The sequence below is a fragment of the Ambystoma mexicanum genome, chromosome 13, assembly GCF_040938575.1.
Source record: "Ambystoma mexicanum isolate Mex_15411 chromosome 13, UKY_AmexF1_1, whole genome shotgun sequence".
Taxonomy (NCBI): domain Eukaryota; kingdom Metazoa; phylum Chordata; class Amphibia; order Caudata; family Ambystomatidae; genus Ambystoma; species Ambystoma mexicanum.
This window is the reverse complement of record NC_090938.1, coordinates 626,817,017-626,841,273: the sequence shown is the minus strand read 5'-3', so window position 1 is coordinate 626,841,273 and position 24,257 is coordinate 626,817,017. Positions and strand designations below refer to the sequence as shown.

Sequence of the window (24,257 nt, the reverse complement as noted above, 5' to 3'; positions counted from 1 at the left end):
TGGTGGGATTTGTGGGACCGCACAGGCGGTGGGTCAAGCAACAGACGTTAGGTAGGGTGACAGTAGTGAATCAGCGGTTCGTCTGTGTTTTGTCAGGTCTATGTACTTCTGTGAAGCACATGCAAGGAGTGGTTGGTTGTGTGATCAGCCCCAGATGCACCCAAACGACCCAATGGGATGTGAACGACTTTGAGATGTGTGAACAGGACTCTGCATCCTCAAATGCAGTCTGCTTGTGCTGCTTGGTTCAGCAACTGCCTCTGTGCCAGGATAGTTCCCAGAATCCAGGGAGCGGCTTTGAAGCCCGAAGGCTGGTGACTTCACACATCTTGGCTGAGCATGCTAGGCCAAGCCCTCACATGCAAACGAAAAGGTATAAAATCCTTCTGATTTAATGCGCAGACAGTTCATGCCAACAAACTATGATTAATTTGCAACAGAAACACCCATTTATTGATTGGTTAAAGAAATTAAAAGCAACCGTTACTGTTTCAGATTTTGTGACAGCGCAGAGACAAACACACATGATCATATTGGCATATTAATGCATTGGAGACATGATCTCGGGCACAGAGCTTAGAAAACATTGGCACTCGTGCCATTCCTGGAATGAACTCTGGTGGAGGAGAACTTGCAGGATGCTGTTTTTGGTCATTGCATAGACAAAGTCAATTTTTGCGTCTGTTCTCTTGATAGCTTTGTTTGTGTGACATAAAACACTGTTTTACTTCACACACAATGTGTTAGTGTAGGCGAAGATGTAAAGAAGAAGCTGTAGCATAAACGTCTCCCCATTCCCAGATTAATGCTAAAGTAAGGAGAGGAAGCATTCCAGTCCTGCAGTGCACATGCTATTCAATCTGCTCTTCCGGTTCCGGAAGGAAGGTCTTTAACACAGCTTCGTCACCAATGAGGAGTCCAAGGAATTTCGTTATCTTACTTGCTTTGTTATGCTCTAAGAGAAAAGAAATTAGAACAGAGGAACACATGAGCTGGGACAATCATACAGAAGGAACGGCATTCATCACAAGTAACAGAAACATTGCATATGCAAGAACATTTTGACCTTATGTTATGTAAATAAGATATGTTCTTTTATTTGTGGGTGTACTGATGCAGGTCGACTCTGAGGAGGGGCAAAGAGGACAGCATGAGGAATTGGGGAGTCGGGTAGGGGCCTGGGACCAAGTTCGCAGATCGAACATTTTCACACAACCAGGGTCATACTGGGAATAACTGCGGCTATAGTAGAACACAGGATCATGAATGAAAGTGGGTCAGATGAAACGACAAATTGTGGGGGAATGGGAGAGGGCTAGGGATGGGAAACAGGCTTGACGGGAGTGGAGGGTGCATAGTAAGAGGAGGGGGTACTTGATGAGTGCCTGGGAGGGCACTGAAGAGTTTGGGATTTTGCACGCTTTTTACAGATAGCCACAGTTATTTGCAGACATTTAACGAAGAGGGATGATTAATACAAAAAAAGTGGAATTTTACAGCTTCAGTGAGGTGGGGTAATGGGTGTGGCTGAAGGAAATGATTACCGGGTTACTTTAAGGAACCGAAGGGTGCAATGTGCTTTAAAGGGGCTCAGCTTCACCTCACTGAAGAGGCCCAACAAGGCTGAAACATGTGTATGGGGTTGCAGATGGTGTTCAGAAGAGATTTGACAAGCATTTCGGTGCTGGACTGCCCTTGTGGGTGGGACCAGGCTGATATGCAAATGGATATTTCTCCTCTGTGAAGGGTACAGAGAGCTAAAACATGGAAGAAATGTAATACAACAGGTTATTTTAACCAAGTTTGTTCTCAGTGAAGGGGCTCCCACACTCTTGTGCAATATGGAAAGTGGATACGCCAAAGGTCATGGCTAGTGGGCCACAACAAAACCTATTGGGGCAACATGTGAAGGCGTGCAGTATGGAAAGTGAACACGACCAAAGGCTGTCGCCATTTGCCATGGTCATAGACCATGGCTAGTGTGCCCAAAAGAAAGCTAGTCGTGTGGCCACAGCCGAAGGCCATTGCTATTGGGCCCGTTTATGAAAGCTATTGGAGCAATATGTAGAGTGGCCATGGCCAAAGGCCATGTTTAGTGGGACCAGAAGAAAGCTATTGGGGTAACATATAAAAGGGCCACAGCCGACGACAGGGGCTGATGGTCACAGATGAAGGCTATGGCTAGAGTAAGAAAGAAAGGTAATGTTGTTAAATATAAAGTGGGTATAAAGTGGGCACAGTCAAGGCTGTTCTCACTGGCCAGGAATGAAGGCCCTAGATAATGGGTCCGAAAGACATGCTTAGTGAGTCCAAAAGAGACATATTGTGAGAACATGTACAGTGGTCATGGCCAAATGGCTGAAGGCCATGGATAGTGCTTGGGTAGCATTTTACAATATACAGTGGACACGGCCAAAGGCCCTGGCTAGTGGGCACGAAAGACACGTATAATAGTCATGGCCAAGGGTCATGGTCACCTAGTGAGTCCAAAGGAAACATATTGGGGGAACATGTAGCGTGGACACGGCCTACGTAAATACTGTGATATAATAAAACCCAAGAAATTCAATTAAAAATACCTTAGTTAAGGTTCAGTAAGGTTGTGCAGATTTAACACAACAAAGCCCTTGAAATTCAGCGTTTGTGGGAAGTCATGACCAGCTTAAATCAGTGGGTCCCAATTTCAAAGCCCATGAGCACATGCATATATTAAGAGAAGGGATTGACAATGACATTCAAAACTGCTTTCTGGGTACATGGCATTATGGGGGGCATCAACGGGAGTGTGCTGAGTTTAGTGGTCATGACTTCCGACAGCCATTACATTTTAAGGCTTTTGTTGCGTTAAATCTGCAAAACATAAATGGAACTTAACTAAGGTTTTTTCAGTGAATATTTATATAAACATATATAAATTAGGTACAATATTTATTATGTAGATGCTTTTGTTCATTGAATATTTATAACATCTATACTTTCATGTTATTTTAATTAAGTCATTTAAAATTAATATCCCCATATAAGAATATGAAAATGTGTTTAAACATTGAAATTGATTTAGTTGTAGATTATTTGCCAGCGTAAAATCATCGAAAACTGCACAAAGTTAAAAGTCTTTTTTCATTCCATGTCCTCAAGTTGGCAACAGTGAAGCTCCCTGGTGTTACACATCCCTAGCTATAGAAACTCTTTTGCTAAAGTAACATAAAGATGGTTATTATGTTACTAGGTGACAACCACTCCCTGAATCAGAATAGCACATTCATACAAAAGGCACTCCATCTTCACTGAAGTTTGAGGTTCTGATCTCTCCTTTGCTTACTACTCAATATGTATGTATGTATGTATGTATGTATGTATGTATGTATGTATTTATTTATTTATTTATTTATTTATTTATTTATTTGTTTGTTATTTATAATGCACCTATACAGAAAATGATGTTTCAAGGCACATCAAGCGAGGGGGTTAGAGGGGAAAAAACTAAAACAAAAACGTTCCTACTAGGTCTTGAGGCATTCAGATCATGCAAGTGCCGAAAATAAGAATAACGGGAGAGGGGATTTGGGGGTGTGTAGGATGGGGACAAACAGGGGAGAAGACGAACAAAAAACGTTCCTATTTTGTCATGAGACAATTCGGATCATGCAAGAGCTGAAACATGACAAAGTGGACAGGGGGAGAAGGGGAAGTGTAGGATGGGGATAAAGGGAAGCAGACAAACAAAACACGGTGCTACTATGTCAAGAGGCAATTTGGACTCTGCAAGTGCTGGAAATAAGATTCTGAAATGCTCTTCCAGTATTTTTGCGAATGACCCTGTAAGCACCAACATAGCTTGGCACTTCATCCCAGAGGACTAAAGCTCAGTGTAGAGCATCATGCACACTTGACATGTTTTCTCTGACTTTATCCCACTCCAGTGCTCCTATCAACTGACTACCTCTGAGTGATGTGATGTGACTCCATCTAAGAGGATTGTCTTGGTTGTCCTTCTAAAGCAAAGATAATCACTTTGGCTCTTTGTCTACAATGGTAGACCTGTGTTCATATATTAGATCCCCCACCTGTATCACCTTTGCAGCAAGGTCTATCAAAGAGCATACAAAGATCAATCAATCGGTCTGTCCATTTCATGGCCTCCTTTTCAGAAGGTGTATCCCTGCTTGCAAAGCCAACTCACCAGACACCACCAATTATCCTTACCAGAGTGAGTGCTGCAGCCTCCAGGTTCCCCACTGCCGGTTCGTGTTCTCCGAGAACCTGAATTGTAGCCTACATAATACCCAGTGTCTACATTTTCAGCTGTGGATTCATCAGCACTTGAGGTTCCTCTGGCATTGGTTGCCCCAAAACTGGTGGTCTGACTGGATCGGAATCTCTACTAGATGGAGAACCTTGAATCGATTAACCCCCACCCAAACCCCTGATTCCATATCTTTAGAACATTACCCGGGACAAGATACCCAATGACCAGAACCTATATGAGATCTTGAACCTGGACCAGTGGAACCCAAGGCTCCCAAAATGTGAATAGCGGAACCTACCGATTTTGAGCTAAATGATGATGAGCCCCCACCAGAAGTGGTTCCTCCCGAACGAGACCAACTTGAAGACGAACCTCCTCCGGATCCAGAAATCCTGTAATATAGGTGAAAACATTCATTAGGCTGTGAGATCATGAACATATTGAACATACAATATCCCCATTTGCCAGCATCCAACACATTTTAATTGTTGTGAAATGACATGGATAATGCTTATCGGAGACTACATTCTGATTGAATGTAGTCTCCAGCTTGAACCGCATGGTATTGCATACATGACGCCCTTCATATTGTAGATAGCGGGCAAGAGACCTTTTAGATGAATGGATCCTTCCTTACCCGCCCTCGCCATCCAGCAGGTTCCGGTAGGTCTCAATCTCCTTCTCCAGGCGGCTCTTGATGTCCAGAAGCCGGTTGTAGTCTGCACTTTGATCTTCCATCTCTAGACGGAGCTGGCTCAGCTGTTCCTCCAAGCTGCTGATTCTCATTTGGAGCTGAGAGAGTTGAGTACAGTAGCCGCCCTCCGTCTCTACCAGGCCGGATTCCAGAGATTGTTTCTAATCCAAGATAATGGAGAAATGTGAATATGGAGCCATCGTTTATCCATTGTTTGTCCCCTACCGCTGCAAGCACTGAGAGAAGCGCTTTGCCACAGGCCACGACATAGTACTCCCACAAAGACCTGGTGCTCCTTTATAGGGGTGCAGCCTGGGATCACCTTGCCAAGAATAGAACTTATAACCCTGAGTTGACCCTGGGTTATAAACATAATGAATTAATCACTTGTAAAGTTATTATTAATAGGCAAGACATGTCTCAGAGATCACCTTATGTGAGGCAGCATGCAATGGGTTTAAAGTAGTGCACACCTAGTAGTTTAGCAATCTAGGACTCTACAATAAGGGCATACATAACTAGGGAATAGTCAAATGTATACATTTGGGACAGGGGTCTGCAGGCTTTAGCTCTCAGGATGTTTTGGACAAGAACTCCCATCATCCCTATCCAGCATAGTCATTAGCCAGACAGCATGGGAATTGTAGTCTGAAACAAATGGAGAGCCAAAGGTTGCAGAACCCCGACATAGAAGGATAGGCTGTTATAGGTACCCATGTACGAACATGACAAGGGCCTTCAGAGGGTTAGAGGCAGAGGACACAGGTAAGTAAGGGAAAGAATGACCCAATCGTGAATTTTTTGCTGATGGATCCACATTTGTTGAGATATATCCCCTGGGATTTTCAGATGATCTGTCTGTGTCCTAAGCTAACTGCGTTGTTGGGTCCTCGTGTCGTTATCAGTGATTGACTCCATTATATGTAATTGCAATGCCTGACAGTGGGAGATTTTGTTTGTTTTTTACAAATGACTAAGTCAGAACAGGGCACCGCCAAAGCCGCACTGAGTGTTTTTAGAAAAGCAAAATGACGCAAAAAGAAGAGGGTGTGGCAAGTCCCCCCAATTATTTGCAAAGGCTCGTCTGTGAACGCCAATAATTGTGGCAATTTAAACAGCAGATGTTTACAGGGATGCGATGCTGGAAGAAAAATGTACTATGAGTGAATGGTCACTCCACCCAGGAACAGCTCAGTAGTCTCAGAACAAGGGAATGCAACCTGAGATGAAGGGGCCATGGGCAGTTAGATGGCAGAACTCATTCAGTGAGAAAGTGCATTAAAATACGAAGAGAACACATTTTGCATTAAATGGAACTGTCTTTAAACTCTGTTTAAATTGCTGAACTTTGTAGCTATATGCATATAATTGTTTTTTTATCTGTTATATGTGCATCACTACTTTGTAAGGAACCTTTGTGAGATTAGTGTACTAGTGTGTTGCATTTTTCTTGTGTTGTACTCTTCATGTGTTGTCTTATTGTCGTACGTCGTGTAGCTTGCTTCTGGTTAAATTGATAACTTGGGCCCAAATAATGGAATTTTTGCACGGTTCAAAGCGATTTTGCACTGCTGAAAAATGACTTTGCACTGCCGACGCAAATCCTGATTCATGGAACTGCGCGAAGTGGCTTTTTGCAGTGTAAAGTCAGCACAAAGTCATGTTTGCAGTGCAAAATGACTTTTGCAAGGAGTTTGAGCTGCAGAAAAACGTTTTGCACAGTTCCATGAATCAGAGCTGTGTCACAGCGCAAAGTCACTTTTCAGCAGTGCAAAGTCACCGTGCAATTATTACAAGATTTACGTTGGACAGTTCAAACATATTATAAAGTGCAACAGCCATTACAAAAAACAAACAAACAAACAGACAAACGACTGTCTGGAAAATACTATTAGATAGACCCAAGTTCACATCCTGTGTCTGCTGTGGGGTTGGATTGCACGTTGAACCGGGTGTGGCGTTGGGGCTTTTGGACAGCAGGGTCATGATAGCAGACCATTTTCCACTATTTGTGCACTTCGACGGCTATTCCCATCTGAATTCTGCAAAAGGTCTTCTACATTTCTAGCACACAAACAGTGGTCTACGCACACCTAGAATTTAGCAAATGTATGGACACTTCTATAGTTCGTCCTAAGAAGTGTAGTAGGACAACATGAAATGTGCCTTCTGTTTTCAAAGCGGCCTGTCAGTGTAGACTCAAAGAGAGGCCAGATGGGCGTCTAAGCAGTGTAGTTCAGGCCACAGTAACTTCATGCTCGTATCAACGTTTTCTTTTGCACTAGCTATACATTCGGTGCCTCAGGTGCCTATTTATGCAGAAAAGGCTTTTGACAAAGTGGGGTGGACATATGTGTACTGCTGACTTGTCAAATGTGGCTTGTGTGTGTCTTCTTTAAATTTGTATTGTACAATTTTTTTAAATGGTGCTGGTGCTTGATAAGCATGATGATCACTTCCCTCATAATTGTGTAAAACTCCAAGGAACCAATCGCTTTCGATATCTGAAAAGAAGAGGACATTATGGTACGACAGTCCAAGAAAGGAGGTCGCAAATGTATTGAACTTGCAGAGAGAAACCCCGAATGACGTTACATGTGTGGTTCTTTCATAGTATTGCATATAGGACCTCCTTATGTCATATAGGTAACTGGCCCAAAATGTGGCCAGTATCACACCATAAATTACAAAGGCCATTACTGATCTGAAATTCATTCTTTGTGGTTATATTAAGATTGAGTCTCTAAAGTCAGGCCATGTTAGTCTATATCTTTGATATCACTACATATTATCCCCACCAAAAATAATGACGTATATATGGTCGTCTGGAACTGCCCTAGGTGAAATCTTTTGGGGGGGGTCATTTTTGGGGTTTTTGAGAGCAGGAGTTGCAGGGGGTGTCCCCCGCTCCTTTAAAAATAATGTGGGGTTGCGGGGGTATTTCCCCCGCAGGTTCCATTCCTTAATATTGCCGCAAAAATATGGGGATATTTATTGTATGCCGATATTTTTGCGGGGATATTTACACATGGAACCATATCTTTAGCCATAGATTAAGTCAATGAAGATGAACATATCAATAACATGTCATCGATCGTAAGTTGTTGATCCATAGCCTAATTGAAGATATGGAAACGGATTTGCAATGAAGTCTTATCAGAAGAGTGAGAGAAATCAAGGTTTGGTGTAATGAGTTTAACTTATGAAGGAAAAGCGCTGCTTTTGCTTGCCCCAAATCAATCCTTCTGGGGCATCCTTTGGAGTGGGAGAACAATAGCTTGGCGGAAACCCCTGTATGTATCTGGAAAGAGTAGGGCCTTTTGTCACGGACCCCACACCCCAAACCTCTCTTGTAACCATCAATATAAGAGACATACGACTTTCCTTTATAATATCCAATTCCATAAATGATTGCTGCTGAACACATGTATGAGAAAAGCTATTTGCCTTAAATATACTACATTAGATGCTCTGACTTATTCATCATAAGGTATATGGTATATGGGATATGGGATTGTGGTTTTATGCGCTCTTCCTTTTTGCTTTCTGTGTTGTTAATGTGGTATGTACTTTATTGAATTGTAAATTTCAATTCAAATAAAGTTACGGGGAATGAACATTATTGTAACATCAACAAAAGCATCAATTTGAACTAATTCCCTTGTTAAATCTTATAATTAACTCTGGTGTGACTTATGTCCCTCATAAAACAGAGATCCACTTGACATCATCCTGGAACGCCAAGCCAATTTTGAGACACACTGCAGCTCTATAATATCAACTTGCAGTTCTGCAATTCCAGCTTCATTTTATGTTTTGCTAAAGCATTAGCATGAGTTGTGTGTGTTTGCATTCTCTTAAGTTATACACAATGTTTACCAGGTAAAGAGGTTTTGTGTTCCAAACAGTGTTCGAAATGGGCGGGAGGGAGCGGTTGGGAGCGGTGCTCCTCTACTTTTCAAAAAATGTTTTACAGTTCCTCTATTAAAAAAAAAAAAAAAGAAACTGTTACGGAATGGTTTCGTTTTAAAATAAAAGTGTAGGAAGTAGTTGAAACTTGCAATTTAGTGCACTGCACTGAACAATCCCTTAAATAGTATTTGTGTTTGAGGGTTGAATTTGTACGCGGGAGGATCGTGGGTGCAGGCCATCAGGGAACATAGTTCCACTACTTCTTTTCGTACACGTAGACCACTGGTTCTCACACTATCTTTTCTACCATTAGATACGTTTTCGGTAGCGAAAAGGATGCTTTTGAGCTAATCTGCATACCCACAATCCATTGCTCAGTCACTCTGAGCTGTAGGTGAAATTCGACCAAGAGGTACTGGGTGGTTCTGTGGCATGTGCAGCTTGTTAGGTTAAGTGGCCTATTCTACGGTCAAATTTCAGCTACACAATTGTTTCATGCTGTTTTGAAACCACCGTAACACAGGCAGTGCTTTCCTTTTATAAAACAGTGAATCTATAGAAAACCAGTGCATACAATAATTATGTTTGGTTCTCCTTGATGTAATTGAGGGTGAATACATTGTTTCAATAGGACCATGCAATTTACAGTATATAAGAAACACGGATTGAGTTAGTTATGTGCTCTTCAATGAGCCAGACAGCAGAATCCACTTGGATATCAATAACAAATACCTAGAAAAGACTTTTACTCATGATGATTTTCACAGTAAATTATTGACATATTATTTGGGGGTTTGGAGAGTCAAGTCTAGCTTTAGAAAGGCAATTTACTGGAGATTTGATGAGTCTGTTTTCTGAGTTTCTAGGCCTCCAGCTCTCACTTTGACCAGCATCCTAGACAAGAGGCTAGGCTGTCTGAAAAATAATGGGGACGGCGAGCAAAGAGCTGAAGGAACCCTCAGCTAACATTCTAAGTGCACCAGAGGATATCATAGAACACTGTGTCAGAGAAGGTGTCGGTAGACATGCTACTTTTGCACTCCTCACATCAAATTCATTGTATGAGCCAGTGACCTACCATGGCCAACTGGGCCTGTAGCTCCATCTCCAAGGCCTGCAGAGTGCGCCTCAGCTCAGAGATCTCTGATTTGCTGCTCTGCACCTGCACCACTCCAACAGAAATCTCCTTTTTCAGCTCGGCACACTGAAAGAGAGGAATTGATTGCGCCTTCACTTGTCGAGTTCGCCACAGTTGCCTTTCCTTTTGCACATATTTCATTAGAGCCAAAACATTTAGTTAGGCACCCTACTAGAGTGAAAAAACATCCTCAAAGAGATGTACTCATAGAGGGTACTGCCACCCAATCAAACAAAACTCATTTGATCAACCTATGAAATATGGAGCTAAGACTTAGACCTGGAACTTACAGATCACACCAGGAAGTGTGTAAGGCATGTTACCCCACTGACCTGTCTTACTCTGAGCAAAGGTCAAGCATCCCACTTCATGATTCATGCTCACCTGCTGCAGGAATCGCTCTTCAGCATCTCTACGATTCTTGTCGGCCAGCTGCTCATACTCCCCCCTCATGTCATTCAGACACTTGAGCAGGTTGGTGCCCGGTGCAGCGTCCATCTCCACAGTCACATCGCCCGTCTCCGTGCTGTGCCTGGATTTCATCTCCTTGGAGGAAAAAGTGTTAAAGTTTTCAAGATGTCCTACTGCTGTGCTGTAGGAAGAGCAAAGACAATTGAACTACTCTCTAGTCCGGCACCATCCCACCATTACAGATTTGAGAGCCTCTCGACCTTTCATATGGAACACTGCACATTTGACAAGTTTGGCCAAATAGAGGAGAAAAAAAACGTTGTGCTGCTGCGTGGGGATTTACAGATTTTGAGTTGGCCTTGCTTGCTCAGGTCCTACCCTGGCTACGCCTTTGTCCCCTAGCCTTGCTCTGCACCTTCCATTGCTCTGCATTTCTAAGATGATTGTACGTGTTGCAGAAAACCCAATCATAAGGTCCTCAACAAACCCCCACCCCATAAACAAATGTGTTTCTGGTACAAAGTACTATGACACTTTCTCAAACCTATCCCCAGTTCACTCTTTGACCATTGCTTTGGAGACAAGTGCTGCAAATTATTGGAGAGCAAAGATGGCCACTCTAGCCTCATGCCTGCCTCAGACTCAACAACACTACAGTACCTCCTCGTGGTTCTTCTTGAGGTAGGCCATCTCCTCTTTCAGGCACTCCAACTGAGCCTCCAGATCGGACTTGGAGAGGGTCAGCTCGTCGAGGACTCTGCGCAGGCCGTTAATATCAGCCTCCACGCTCTGGCGCAGGATCGACTCATTCTCGTACCTGGGAAAAGGTGATGGGGCGGGAAAAGTAGAGTTGAGTCCTGTTGCAGTATACGTTTTATAGCCTTCAGGTAGAAAAGAGTTGGACTCATTTAGCAGGGGGACTGATATTGCCCATCAGACATGGGACAGATAGTGCCCGCCAGGGGTGAAGCGCATCTTCAGAGCTGTGTGATGAGCTCAAAGGTTGGAAATCAAAGATGTTCGCTTTTCAGGTCAGTTTTCATTCAGTGGTCGAAGTGTACAAAAAATAGTAGTGGAACTATATTTCCCGCTGGCCTCCCCCAGCTCCCCACAAACCCCATTACCACTCCCTCTCTCATTCATGCAAAATCCACCCCCCAAACACATGCACCTGCTTTTTAAGGGAATGTTCAGTGCAATGCACAGAAGTGCACGTTTCAACTTCTTCCTACACTTTTATTTTAAAACGAAACCATTCCAGGATGATGTCTTTAAAAGTATATGAACAGCAAAACTTTTTTTTTTTTTTTAAAGTCGAGGAGCACTGCTCCCAACTGCTCCTGCCCACTTCGACCACTGTGTTCATTGTATGATCCGTTTGGAGTTCATGACACCCAAGTACCGCTGAAAACTACATGTCAGAAGTGAGGCGCATTACTAAAGCAGTGAACAGAGGTGGGCCACCGTGCTCCATGTGCACAGGGGGAGGAAGAGCTGTGCAAGTGCACTGGAGAGGGTGGAATGGCCAAGTGTGCCGGTGCGTAGGAAGGCAGTATATCCTGACAGGGCTGTGCTGGGCCCCAGGGATGGGGTAGCAGCTGCTGCAGCAGGTTTGGATGTATGGGGTGGGTGGGGGGGATGTGCACCCAAGTCCTTTGATAGCAAAGAACGCTGCTGCAATAGAGTGAGGTGCATTGGCAGAGCTATGCCCAGGTCACGGTACTGGATTAGCGGGTGTGTTTGCATCCTGGTGCACTGGATGGGAACGATGCTAATAAAACACACGGTTAAGCCTAAAGGCATCATTATAGATGTGTTGGAAACCATTGCTGGGAAGAGAATGGGAAGCTACTACAGATTGTTGAACGGAAAGCGGAGCTGAAGGATGCAAAGCTACGACGCGGTTACACTTATTTAATCCTGAATTGTGATCCAACCTAGAAACACTTGCGTACAGGCGTGTTATAAATGACTTATCATATCATTATATCATAACCTTGCTTTCCACAACAGGATCTAGGCTTTCATATTTCTCACTATACGTACGCCCCTCTAACTTTGAGAATGCAAAACCCTGTTGCATAAAATCCACGCTTGCCGAGCAATAACAATATATACATTGCATAATATTTACCATTGTGCCCCCGTTTTAGGCATGTCTCATTCTATCCAGGTATACCAACTCCAGCTGTTACTTTTACTGCATTTACTGTTGTGGCCCCATTTTAGGCATTCCTCCCTTTATCCATGTATCTGTTGTGCCCCCATTTTGGGCATTTTTCCCACTGTCCAGGTGGCCCAAGTCTGGATGTTGCTGCATTTAGACACATTTCAGTTGTGGGAATTGTGATGAACTTGGATGGATGTTAGGGTTAAGGAATCTGACGCACTTAGGTGGATTTCAATGAGTAGGAAATGCAATGCACTTAGATTGATTTTCAGGGGTCGGGGGGTGTAACAGTCAGATAGATTCCAGGGGTGGGAGGTGTTAGGAACTTGGATGGATTTCAGTGGTGTAAGTTGGGGTGCAGTTGGGTGAACTTTGCGGGTGGGAGATGTGATGCACTTGGATGGATTTTCAGGGAGCAGGTGTGATGCTTTGGATTGATTCCTGGGGTGTGGGGAGTGGTGCACTTGGGTGGATTCTTCGGGGGCGGGCGGTGGCGCACTTGTATAGATTCCTAGGGTGGGAGATGTGGATCACTTTGATGGATTTCCAGGACTTTCACCACCAATCCGTATTAACAAACTCACTCCTCTGCATACACTTCTCAAACTCTGGACTTAACACAACCAGACCTCTACAGCACCACAGTCCACACGTACTTCACAATACCACAACAGCAAAACAAACCACACATAATCACGCACAACAGCACATGGTGCCCAACTTCCAAAAATCACATTTGTGTTCAGCGAACAGTGTTTCCGAACTGAAGCTGACAACAGCACGTCACAGCTCTCTTGCTCTTTTCCCGTTTAACCCTACTAACAATTCACCTTCCCTCCTTGCATTACAGATCCACCTGAGTGCCTGAAGACCACACAAATGGCATCAGTGCGCAGTATAAAAATCTTTAACCTTAACATTATTACCCGGTGAGGGACAAATGAGCCTGTTAGAAGCAAGTTCATTGGCCCTCGCCGGGTTGTTACCAGCCCGGCAAAGTCATTGTCGGGCCGGTCGCAGCCACGTCCTGGCTGCCATGAAAAGGGAGAAGGGACTTTGTGTAGTCCCCTCTTCCCATTCCGTGGCGGCTATATTTTTTGTTTACTTTTTTCTTTTTTTCAATGGCTGCCATCGAAATGGAGAAAGGACCTTCTCCCCGTTCCTTGGCGGCTATCAATTTGTTGACTTTTTTCTTTGTTTTTTAATGGCCACAATGGTGCGAGACACGCAGAAAGACACTATTAGTACCCCGGTTGATGGTCTGGTATACTAATAGCAATAAGCCCCTCACTCTGGGTCATCACCGTTTCAGATAATGCACTAGGGCCTGCGTTAAGGCAAATGGGGCCATAGGGCATTACCTGAAGTAGTAATGGCCCCCCAGCTCGGGGCCTATTGCTTAATTAATATAGTGCACATCAAAAACTGTTTCTTGGCACTGATAGCATGCGTTATTGTTAGCCAACCCGATGGTGCTCACATTTTCAATCTTGGAAAGATGAAAAGCTGAGCCACCCCTGCTGGGATTGGAACCTGTTACTACAACATGCACACACATACCAGATGCAAGCACTTATTCACAGAGCTGTCTTGCTATATTGCCCATGGCTATTTTGGCCTGTTGCCAGGTGGCATATATACTCCTTTTGCAAGTTTATATCATCAACTGTCTCACAAATGTTGGGCCTGTTTACATTAAAGAAAGAAACAGGTAGAGTACAGGTGGTCACATGATCAAGTGGGCCAGTTTACAAGACACAGATCCGTTTTCATCAGTGCCGATGATTACATACTTGAGCTTGAAGTCATCAGCAGCCAGTCGGGCATTGTCAATCTGCAGGACGACTTTAGCATTGTCAATTGTGTGTTTGATGATCTGAGTAGGAGAGAAAAAATACAGAAAGGAACATCAGGAGTTTGGCACTGTGCACCTATGTAGTTCATGTGTATGTAGTGGGGATATATGTTTGCTCCCCTTCAGCAATGACATATACCAGCTAAACAAGCACTGTCAGTGCCAACAGCTTGGGCTTTTGTGTAGGCATGGGAAGGCACTTGCAAGGCACTGCTGTAGTGGTATGAGCTGGCCATTGATGGTGGCAGGTGCAAAATGGTGCAAGTAGCTGGGCATTCAATTGGAGAGCCTGGCAAATGCCTGATACTTATACACAAGCCAAAACTGTTGGCTTTGTCAATGCTTGTTTTAACAGGACTTCAATGAAGGACATGTAGAGTGCTGAAGGAAAACCTGGTTAAGACATTTTCATTACACCAGTAGTGGGTTAACAACTCCAATTAAGCTGTTAACTCTAAGAAGACTTTGAAAACAACTCTGGTCGGCACTTTAAGTGCAAAGTTTGATGGTAAAGTTGATTAACACAAGCTCAAAGGGTTCCCATGAGGAGGTGTTTTGGGTCAGGAGGGACAGGAACTTGGTGGGAATGACCTTAGGGATTAGCATGGCCATTGAAAGTCAATGGGTGGCCAAATAACCAAACAACTCCTATAGGCTGTGTGACCCTCCTCGTATGCAATTACTCTCTATCTCTAATGTAATAGTTTAGGCTTATAGGTGTCAAAACCACCATCTAATAGTCCAAACTAAAGATGATGGAGTAGAATGGTGAGTAGCATGTGCCCACGCATTTCTTTCTATCAATTTTTGATTTTCTAGGGCAGGGGTCTACATCATGTGGCTCTCCGGATGTTTTGCACTATGACTCCTATAATACCACACCATTGAATATGCTGGCGAGTGCTGATGGGAGTTGTAGTTCACAACATCTGGAGAGTCGCATGTTGCAGAGCCCTAATCTAGGGAAGTTTCTCTATGTGGAAAGGGGTGCACTAAGACATTGTTCCATGTTCACTGTGCCTGGGGATTAAAACTGCACATTAATTAGGAGTACAATTGAGGTCACACATCTGGGGTGTTGCTGGTGCTCCAGTGCAGTGAATCCTAACAGTAGCAGCTTTACTGTTCTCTTTGGGTTTGGGAGAGAGAACATTCACACTTCGTTTGCTTTCTTTTGTGATGTCACATCTGGGGTAAAACACACTTGAATGGAATGATGTGCAAAGACATTCCCAGTAGCTTAGAATCTTGGTCTCGAGGTAGCCTCTCTTATGCACCTTTCTGAGGATTTTCAATTTCCTTTCTTTGCTTGTTCAGTTGCCTCATTCTCACTCTCAAAAGCCCCCTTTGACATAACTTCCCCATGCATCATTGTATTTCTCTGTTCCCACATGTCTCTAACTACTTACTGTGTGCTTTTCAAGTTCCTTGAAATGAATTGAATACACATGTCATTCTTTTTCACGCACACCTGAGATATCACAATATCACAATATCACAATATCTGTGGTGGACACTCTTAGGGGCTGATTGATGGAATGTTTTATGTGGTGCAAAGTGGCTTTTCCCTGGTACAAATTGACTCTGCACTACCACCAAACACCCTGATTCACAGAGCGGTGCAACGTGTGTTTTTTGCGGTGCAAAATAACTTGCACTGCAAAAGTGCTCTTTGCACCATGCTAAATTGGTACAATTCACGGTGCAAAGAGTACTTTTGCAGTGCAAAGTGACTTTCCACTGCAAAAATACACTTTGCACCGCTCTGTGAATCAGGGTGTTTGGTGGCACTCCAAAGACACTTTGTACCAGTGAAAAGCCACTTTGCACCAGGTAAAACATTCCATCAATCAGGCCCTAAGTGTATTTTGGAAACAGGAGTATCTCTTTGTAAAATAACTGTGTCTTTTCGTTATAGCTACTACATCTTTAGATACACACATATATATTTATATATTATAGGACAGCGATCGCCGCCCTACAGTTATGCTGAAACCTGCATTTATAGACATTTGCCAAATTTCTATTGCTAATAACTAGTAATTTGCGGAACGGATTTGGATGAAATGTTCCCAAAGACAAGTTTGCCACATGCCCCTCAAACTGGACATTTTGTGAAAGATTTGTTACAAAATTAAAAAGATATTAAGAAAATCGAAAAAAAGAATTTTTGGGCCTACACTCTTTATTTTCCCATAGAGAATAATTGCAATTTTTGAAAAGCCATAGCATGAAAACCAGTGAGCGGATTTGGACCAAATAAGAAACAACTTGGGCACACACTGTTGACTTAATTTCCTTGACTGGTTTGGGGTAAATCTGTCCAAGAGTTGTCAAAAATATTTGCTGGAGAAGGGGGGCCCTCTGCTCCCAAAACTTTACAGCAGAGAGACTTTTTAGAAATGAAAGCCACCATTTGTATTTTTGCTCGATTCGAGCGATTCCCGCAATAATACCAAAAATAAAAAGTGCTCAAAATTATATTTGGAGGAGGAAAAATAATTCAATTACATCACACTAGAGTTAGGAGGGTGAAACAGAACACCATGCAAAGTTGGGGGAGCCTATTACGGGTAGAACAGTTTTGGCTTATAGGGCGAATACCGGGGGAAACTCAGGAGATTACTGCAGCAACGCCAGGAATGTTTTCCAGAAAAGAAACTCTGTTACAATAACCAAAGAGTGATAGTGAGAAACGGGAGGGAGTTCGAGATGGTTAAATCAATTATGGGGAGTTGGGATACCTGGAAAATAGGAGGGGGGGGCACATAGTGAGAGTCTGTGAGGACGGGGAAGTCTCTTTATTTTTAGAACATTTTTCCGCTTATCAGTCGAATACCAGGGGAATTTTATGGGATTACAGCTACAATTGTTGCTCGCTTATTTCCATTATGGGGGTGGGGGAGTCGGCTCAATGCTACACTACCGTGGGTACAGCAAATTACTAGTTATTAGCAATAGAAATTTGGCAAATGTCTATAAATGCAGGTTTCAGCATAACTGTAGGGCGGCGATCGCTGTCCTATAATATATAAATATATATGTGTGTATCTAAAGATGTAGTAGCTATAACGAAAAGACACAGTTATTTTACAAAGAGATACTCCTGTTTCCAAAATACACTTAGGGCCTGATTGATGGAATGTTTTACCTGGTGCAAAGTGGCTAACATTCTGGCTTTAGTATAGGTATGTGATAGGCATTTTCCTATTGGACATTTTTAAAATCTGGAGCATTTTAAAAATTACCTGGGCATAAGATAGCAGTATCTACACACAAGCCAAAATGGTTGGCTTTGTCACAGCTTGTTTTTAACTAGACGTCAGTGCCACAGACAGAAATACATCAAGTGGCTGAATGCACTGTTGGTTGGTACATTTTTATTACACCACCAATGCATTTAGACATGCAATTAAAGCATTACCCATCTGAAGACTGCTTAGTAATAACACTACGTAGCCAAGATTTGGTGTTACTGCTTGAAAGAGCTATCTCAAAGAGATCCGAGGAGAATTTGTTTTGGGCAGGGAGGGGCGGTAGTGGGGTGCGGGCAGCTAAATGGATGCACTACTGCATGCGGTCGTCGTCTTATGTGGTTAGGGTGACCAGATGTCTGGGTTTTCCCAGGGACAGTCTGGGGGAAATCACCCAACGTCCCGAGGTGTACGGTACTTATTTTTGCGGGGACCCGATTTCGAAATCCCGAAATCGGGTCCCGGCGCAACTTTTCCTGTGCGAATTGGGGTGTGAAATTTCCTCCCCTTCCCCTCTCCGGCACTCTCCTCCAATGAGAGGAGTGTGCTTGTTAGCACACCCCCTCCCGGCCCCCGCCACACCCCGCAACAGTCCAGCGACATAGAAGTAGGACAAGAGCTGTATATGTATTTTCTTTAGTCCTACTTCTATTTCCATGGCCCGTCCCAGGTTTGTTTTTTAAAAATCTGGTCACCCTACATGTGGTGTCTCGCATGCCGTGGTTTCAGCACCGTGAAACTGCACGTTTGCATTTTAAACGTGCTGTTTTCCCTTACAATGATTTATTTTGGGTGCTTTGGGGGGATTTGGGGGTGGTGGGTAGCAGGGTGGGGTGGTGTGTCGGGTTAGATGAACGCTGGGGGGCTGTAGCCCCCAATTAAACAAACATGGTGAAAACGACTGTGGTGATAAGTGCATTTTTAAAATGCAAACGTGCAGTTTCACAGAAGTGAAAACACATGGAACCGTTGTACCATCCCCAGAATGTGCGTGTGATTTGGATTCTATAATACACTGAAATCAAGAAACGGTAACCTCCCTCTCCCCCCTTTAATTCACCAAGAAAACTCTGTCTGCACTTACTTGGTCATACATTCACTTGGCCAGGCATTTGCTTTGTCCTGCCTTCATTTCTCAATGCCTTTTCTTCGTTTGCATCTTCACATTGTGAAGGAAGGCATGGATGTGGTTAAGGTTAGCTTAAGGTTAGGATTGCTGTCAAGGGGTCGCAGCAGGAAAGAATATGGGATACAACAGAAGGGGGGTACAGAGGATCACCCACCATAATGAAGATTTGAATGCTAGGAGAGATGAAACCCAGGAGAAGTAAAGTTACGGAGGAGTAAACGCGCCAACGTGAATGTATGGGGAAGTGAATGCGGGCAAAGGAAAGGCATACATCCCGAGAAATGAACCAATCACGGGAGGCCCTGTGGAGCCTCGAAAAGAAGCCCCAAATCAGTACTGACGTCAGTTGTTCATGAATAATTATGCAAGAATCTCACCCGCGTAAGAGAGCGACTCATGAGCGAGTCACAAGGAAGCTTGATATATTTCCACTTCATTTAAATAGGTATCCAAACCTAATTAAAGGCAATACTCATTAAATAAGTAGATGTGACGTAGAGGGGAGTATTATTTTTTTAATACCTAAGGCTCCTGGGCTCATTAACCCAACAAACAGAAAACGTATGTTCCATGTTCTATATCACCCTCGTATACACAAGCAATCTGCTTTGAAATTTAAACGAGTGGTACCATGCATGGGAGTGGTGATCAGCGGCAACTTGTAGGATTGCAATTAACTACAAATGCACCGTAGCCCCCAAATTAGCCCCAAAAGGACGCCTATGGGGAGGTGTGGTCAGCCATTTCTGGATGAAACTTCGACACTGCGCAGCAACTATTACACAGCAGCAATAATGGATGCATGACTGGAAGCCCGATAGTGTTTAGCTGATGGCACCTCCTCGCAGAAACACAGGGCCACATTATACCACTGCACTACATGGCAGACGATAGACCTAACATGACATGTCTGTGGGGGATTTCCTTTCTGTGCCTCTCTTCAAAGTTATGTTGTCTACTCCATAGTGCAGTGATATAGTCTCAGGTGAACAATGTCCCCTTTCCAGTGATCAACCTGCTCTTGAGACTTTGCAACAGTTGCTTTAGAGTGGCACATAGTCATTCAGAAATGGCCGTCCCAGGATCCAGTCTGAGGGCTTGCTTTGCAGGCTTCTTTGCACATTTGCATCTAGTCAATTGCACTATGCCACTGTTGATTGCTTCAGTGTTGTGGAAAGAAACGGCCATATTAGTTATACCAATTTAGGTGAGTTCTCTTACCTGCCTTTGCAGATCTGCAATGATTTCATAGTATTTACTGTAGTCCTTAACGCTCCCGCTGGTTGAAGGGCGATTTCTCTCGTACCACTCCCTGATTTTTCTCTCCAACTCTTCATTGGCCTCCTCCAAGTCACGCACCTTGTCGAGGTAGGTGGCCAGACGGTCGTTGAGGTTCTGCATGGTCTGCTTCTCATTGGCATTGAAGACATTGTCCACTAACACTGAGCCGCCACCAAAGCCACCCCCAAAACCTCCACCACCAATGCCATAGGCTCCGCCACCAAAGCCACCACCAGCTCCCCCTCCAAAGCCAGCACCGCCGCCCATGCCAGCTCCTTGGAATCCCCCGAATCCTCCTCCGTGACTCCCCCCATATCCCCCGCTGAAGCCACCATCAAATCCCCCACCAGATCCATATTGCCAGCCCGATCCGGCACTGAAGCCCCCACTAGACCCTATCCTTATGCCATGCCCCACGCCACCAATGCCACCCACTGAGTTGCTGCCCCTACTTTGAACAATACTTCCTTTGCTGGAGCGGATAGAGAAAGACATGGCGTTAGCTTGGCACAAGACTCAAAGTGGCACTAGGTGTGTGGAGTTTCTAGCCTTTATAAAGGGAATTGGGAGGGGTCTGCTGTTTCCACATTTCTATTTAGCAAGGCTGAGCAATAACATGCTTGCTGGTTTATCTTGCTGTGCCTTATTACTGTGTATTATTGTTCATAACAACCAGCTCCAGTATGCCCGTGCACTCAGTTGCCCTCGAGATGTTATGGTGGCATCAGGGTGGAGTGTTAGAAGGCTTCCAGCTAGTCTCTGCTATTACTGGCACACACTGCCGAGAGTTTGCCATACTGTTTGTTTTATTTTGAATGGGAAGTTCCATGCACCCACCATACACACACAGCTCATTTCTTGTGAATCCACCCTGTCTGCTGTGTGGCATGCATGATTTCAAAATGCACCACCCAGATGGCAGGTTAGTGCCAATGTGATACCTGCTAGCACTTCAGTGGGGTTTGCATTAGGCATGTTTCTGCCCCTCTAGACCGTGCCCCAGAAGGTTAACAGAAACACAGTCACCTGGACATTTATAACAGTGGTCTGCAACCTTCCACTCGCCAGATGCTTTATCCTACAAATTCCATCAGCCCTAGATGGGATAGTCAATAGGGAGGGACCCTGGGAGTTGTAGTTCAAATCATCTTTGGAGCCACAGGTTCCAGACTCCTGGTGTAAAAAAAGGTAGCAAAGTAAAGATCAACATATGAGCTGTTTGTCCAGATCTCTTCATACCGCCCTTGTATGATATGATGGGTTATTTATAACGCGCTTAATACCCAGAGCGCGGACCAGGGGATTGAACCTCTGTTGCGCCTGTCGTCTTGCTTCCAAGGCGAGCACAGAACTATCCTCCAGATGCAGTAGTACGCGCTCTGTCTGATGTTTGACTCCCATCTCCCAACACAAACCACACCACCTCTTGTGGTGTCATATCCACATCTTCACTGTGGCATAATAGCTGCAATATGCCCCCAAAAAAACCCTCTCAGCACCATAAACTGATATCACTCTGTCAGAACACCTAGCACTATGTCACACTACCAGATGGCTTGGGAGGAGAAACTACCTCTGTGACTACAGCTCTCTGCCCTCTGTTCATACAGCTGAGCTGTCATTTCCTGTCTGTCATAATTACATTGACATAAGCCAATTGGAAAACACATGTCTGTGTCCCCATCCAGGAGCATGAAAGCCTCCCCTCCCTGCTTCTGATCATGTCCTGAAAAGGCACCAGCCGGTAATGGGCGAAACATGTGTCGGCACAACAGACCTTTCTTTTTAATAAGGTAAACTATGATTAAAAAAATCATAACAGACAACTGGTCCTTGAAAGCCAGGGAGTTCCCACTGTGATACAGAAAAAACAGCGGCGTAGTCCAGCGATCCAACCAGGAACGAGAAAGCAATGCCATAACCTGCCCTGCGACAGTCCTCAACCCAGAGCACCAGTCACCACACAGATCTTCCAAAGTGAGTGCAGACAGGATGAGGTTGGCAACCGGTATTGCTGGATGGTGAGAGACATGAAGTGGTCCAGGTGGCAGACGAGTCAGAGATGCTGTTGACATTACGGATCACACAGAGTTGTTGAAGGGAGGTGAGCTTGTAAGAGGCTGGAACCGGAGGGTCCCGGAAAACACCGGTGCCTGGCTCGGGAGGGCTTCCATGCTCGCAGATATTCCCAGAGTACTACAAGTCTTGCAGAAAAAAAGGTCCAAGAGCTGCAGTGAATCGTTCAGCGAGGGTATCCATGCGCAGCGTGATCCCCAGAGCAGTACAGGACTTGCATGGATATAGATGAGTGATACAGGAGAAGAGGTGAAGAGGAGGGTTTTGGGACTACGGGACAGTGGGGATTGTAGGCAAATAACATAGGGAACAGAGGAGTTTGTGGGAGCAGATGCAAGAGACGACACTGCACCAATCAGAAGGCCACTAATGATAGAAAGGAGAGCCCCCATGGCAAGAGCGAGAGAAGATACAGATGGACAGAAATGACTAGAGAAATAAGGAGAAACATGAGCAAATGCTACGTTTTTTGGAAATATTTTGCAAGGAACTTGAGTTTGGTCACTCTGAGTTACCTGGGGAACCCACACGTGGACTCCCTGCTCACTGTGCTCAGAGAGGCACAGCTCCACCTCACTGATGATGCCCAACAAGGCTGAAACACCTGTATGGGTTGCTGTTGGTACTCTTGTTCAGAAGGGAATTTCTATAGCATTTCATGCTGGACTGCCCATGTGGGCGGGACAAGACTGATATGCAAATGGGTATTTCCCATCTGTGAAAGGTACTGTGAGCAAAAAGCGATGGCTGTGAACTCTCAAAGTGGGTGGGAAAAAAACACAGAACAGGTTATCATGCCATGTTCTTTCTGGAGAGGGGCGCCTGCTACCTTGTTTGAACATATGAGAAAATGCTGGAAGGACGAATTTGGCATTTGGGTTATGGAAAACAATGCGAAGCAGATAACATTTTCAAGGGGTATAAAATGTAATTATAGGGCTAGGAGCAGCAGAGTAAGATGCAAGACCGGGGGCATATGTATTAAGGGTTTGACGCAAAAGACTAGAGAGGACACTGGTACAGTAAGTGGGCATCCAAGTGGGTGGTTAGCTCTAGAGAGACAGACATGGAAAACTCATGAAGCCGAGGTTCTGATTGATCTGGTCTGTTAATGGTGCCTGCTTTCTCACAAGGCCAGAGGGGGCTATTGTATGACACACCCCTTCGCAGACTAGCTGTGGAAGAAGACAGCTGCAGTAGAGTACAGCTCTAAACAAGAGTTAACCCCTTAAGTGCTAAGGGCGTGTATGTTCGTCCTGAATTCCCATAAGGAATCATTTTAGGCTCCGCCCACTCCCGCACTTGAGTTTAATCACATTGGCCATCGCTTCATGGAACACAGAGGCAAAACCCTCTAAAATAGCCTACTTTATGGTCAGATTAGACAATGATGTTGCAAGAATAGGAATGGTACTGTTTTGGGAGGTGCATTGGGTGTACTGCTCTTCTCACTAGACTTTGTCACTGGAGCTTTCTGTGTGCTCGACATATAGGAGGTATATGTGGAATAGCAATTGGTCATGCTAACTCCCCAGGCCCAGCACAAACACACGCGCACAACACACATTCACATAACATTCACATGCAGCATGCACTCACTCCTTCGCACGTGCACCCATAATCATATACTCACTCATTAAGTACAACAACACAAGCATACATGCATTTAATTTGACTTACATTCTGTCCCTGTCATGTAGCTTCCACCCAGAGCTCCAGCCCCTGCATAGCACACACAGGAACCTGGAAGCAATTCCTTTCTGGTTCCTGCACATGCGTTTAGGAGCCGGAGCATCAGTGACTAAGATCCTCGCTCCTTTTATATGTTCGGGGAGACTCTGGAGTGCCACCTCACACATACAAACATGCAGTTTCCCAGCCAGCATTCCAAATAGTGTATGCAAGGGTGAGGAAGCGAAACGCCCCCGGCCTTGCATGGCTCATTGAGTAACTCCTCCATAATGGGCCAGCGTTTTGGTGGGTCAGTGCCTCCTCTCCCATTATGGACAAGCTGCCACTGATAACAAGTGTGCACTGATTGTCATCCCCTTCTCAAGGAGAGCCTTCCAAAGCAAATGGCAATGACAG

At 44.5% G+C, this 24,257-nt stretch overlaps 1 protein-coding gene across 1 annotated transcript; it reads right to left on the bottom strand.

Moving 5' to 3' along the window:
- Nucleotides 1-454: 454 nt before the first annotated feature.
- On the bottom strand, nt 455-20,213 carry LOC138520647 (keratin, type I cytoskeletal 10-like). Its single transcript, XM_069632942.1, has 8 exons — nt 20,034-20,213; nt 14,368-14,450; nt 11,065-11,221; nt 10,378-10,539; nt 9,934-10,059; nt 4,887-5,104; nt 4,548-4,641; nt 455-955 (listed from the first exon to the last, which is right to left on the bottom strand). Exons 1-8 carry the CDS (start codon nt 20,211-20,213, stop codon nt 932-934), a joined length of 1,044 nt encoding a protein of 347 aa, XP_069489043.1. The 3' UTR covers nt 455-931.
- Nucleotides 20,214-24,257: the final 4,044 nt, after the last annotated feature.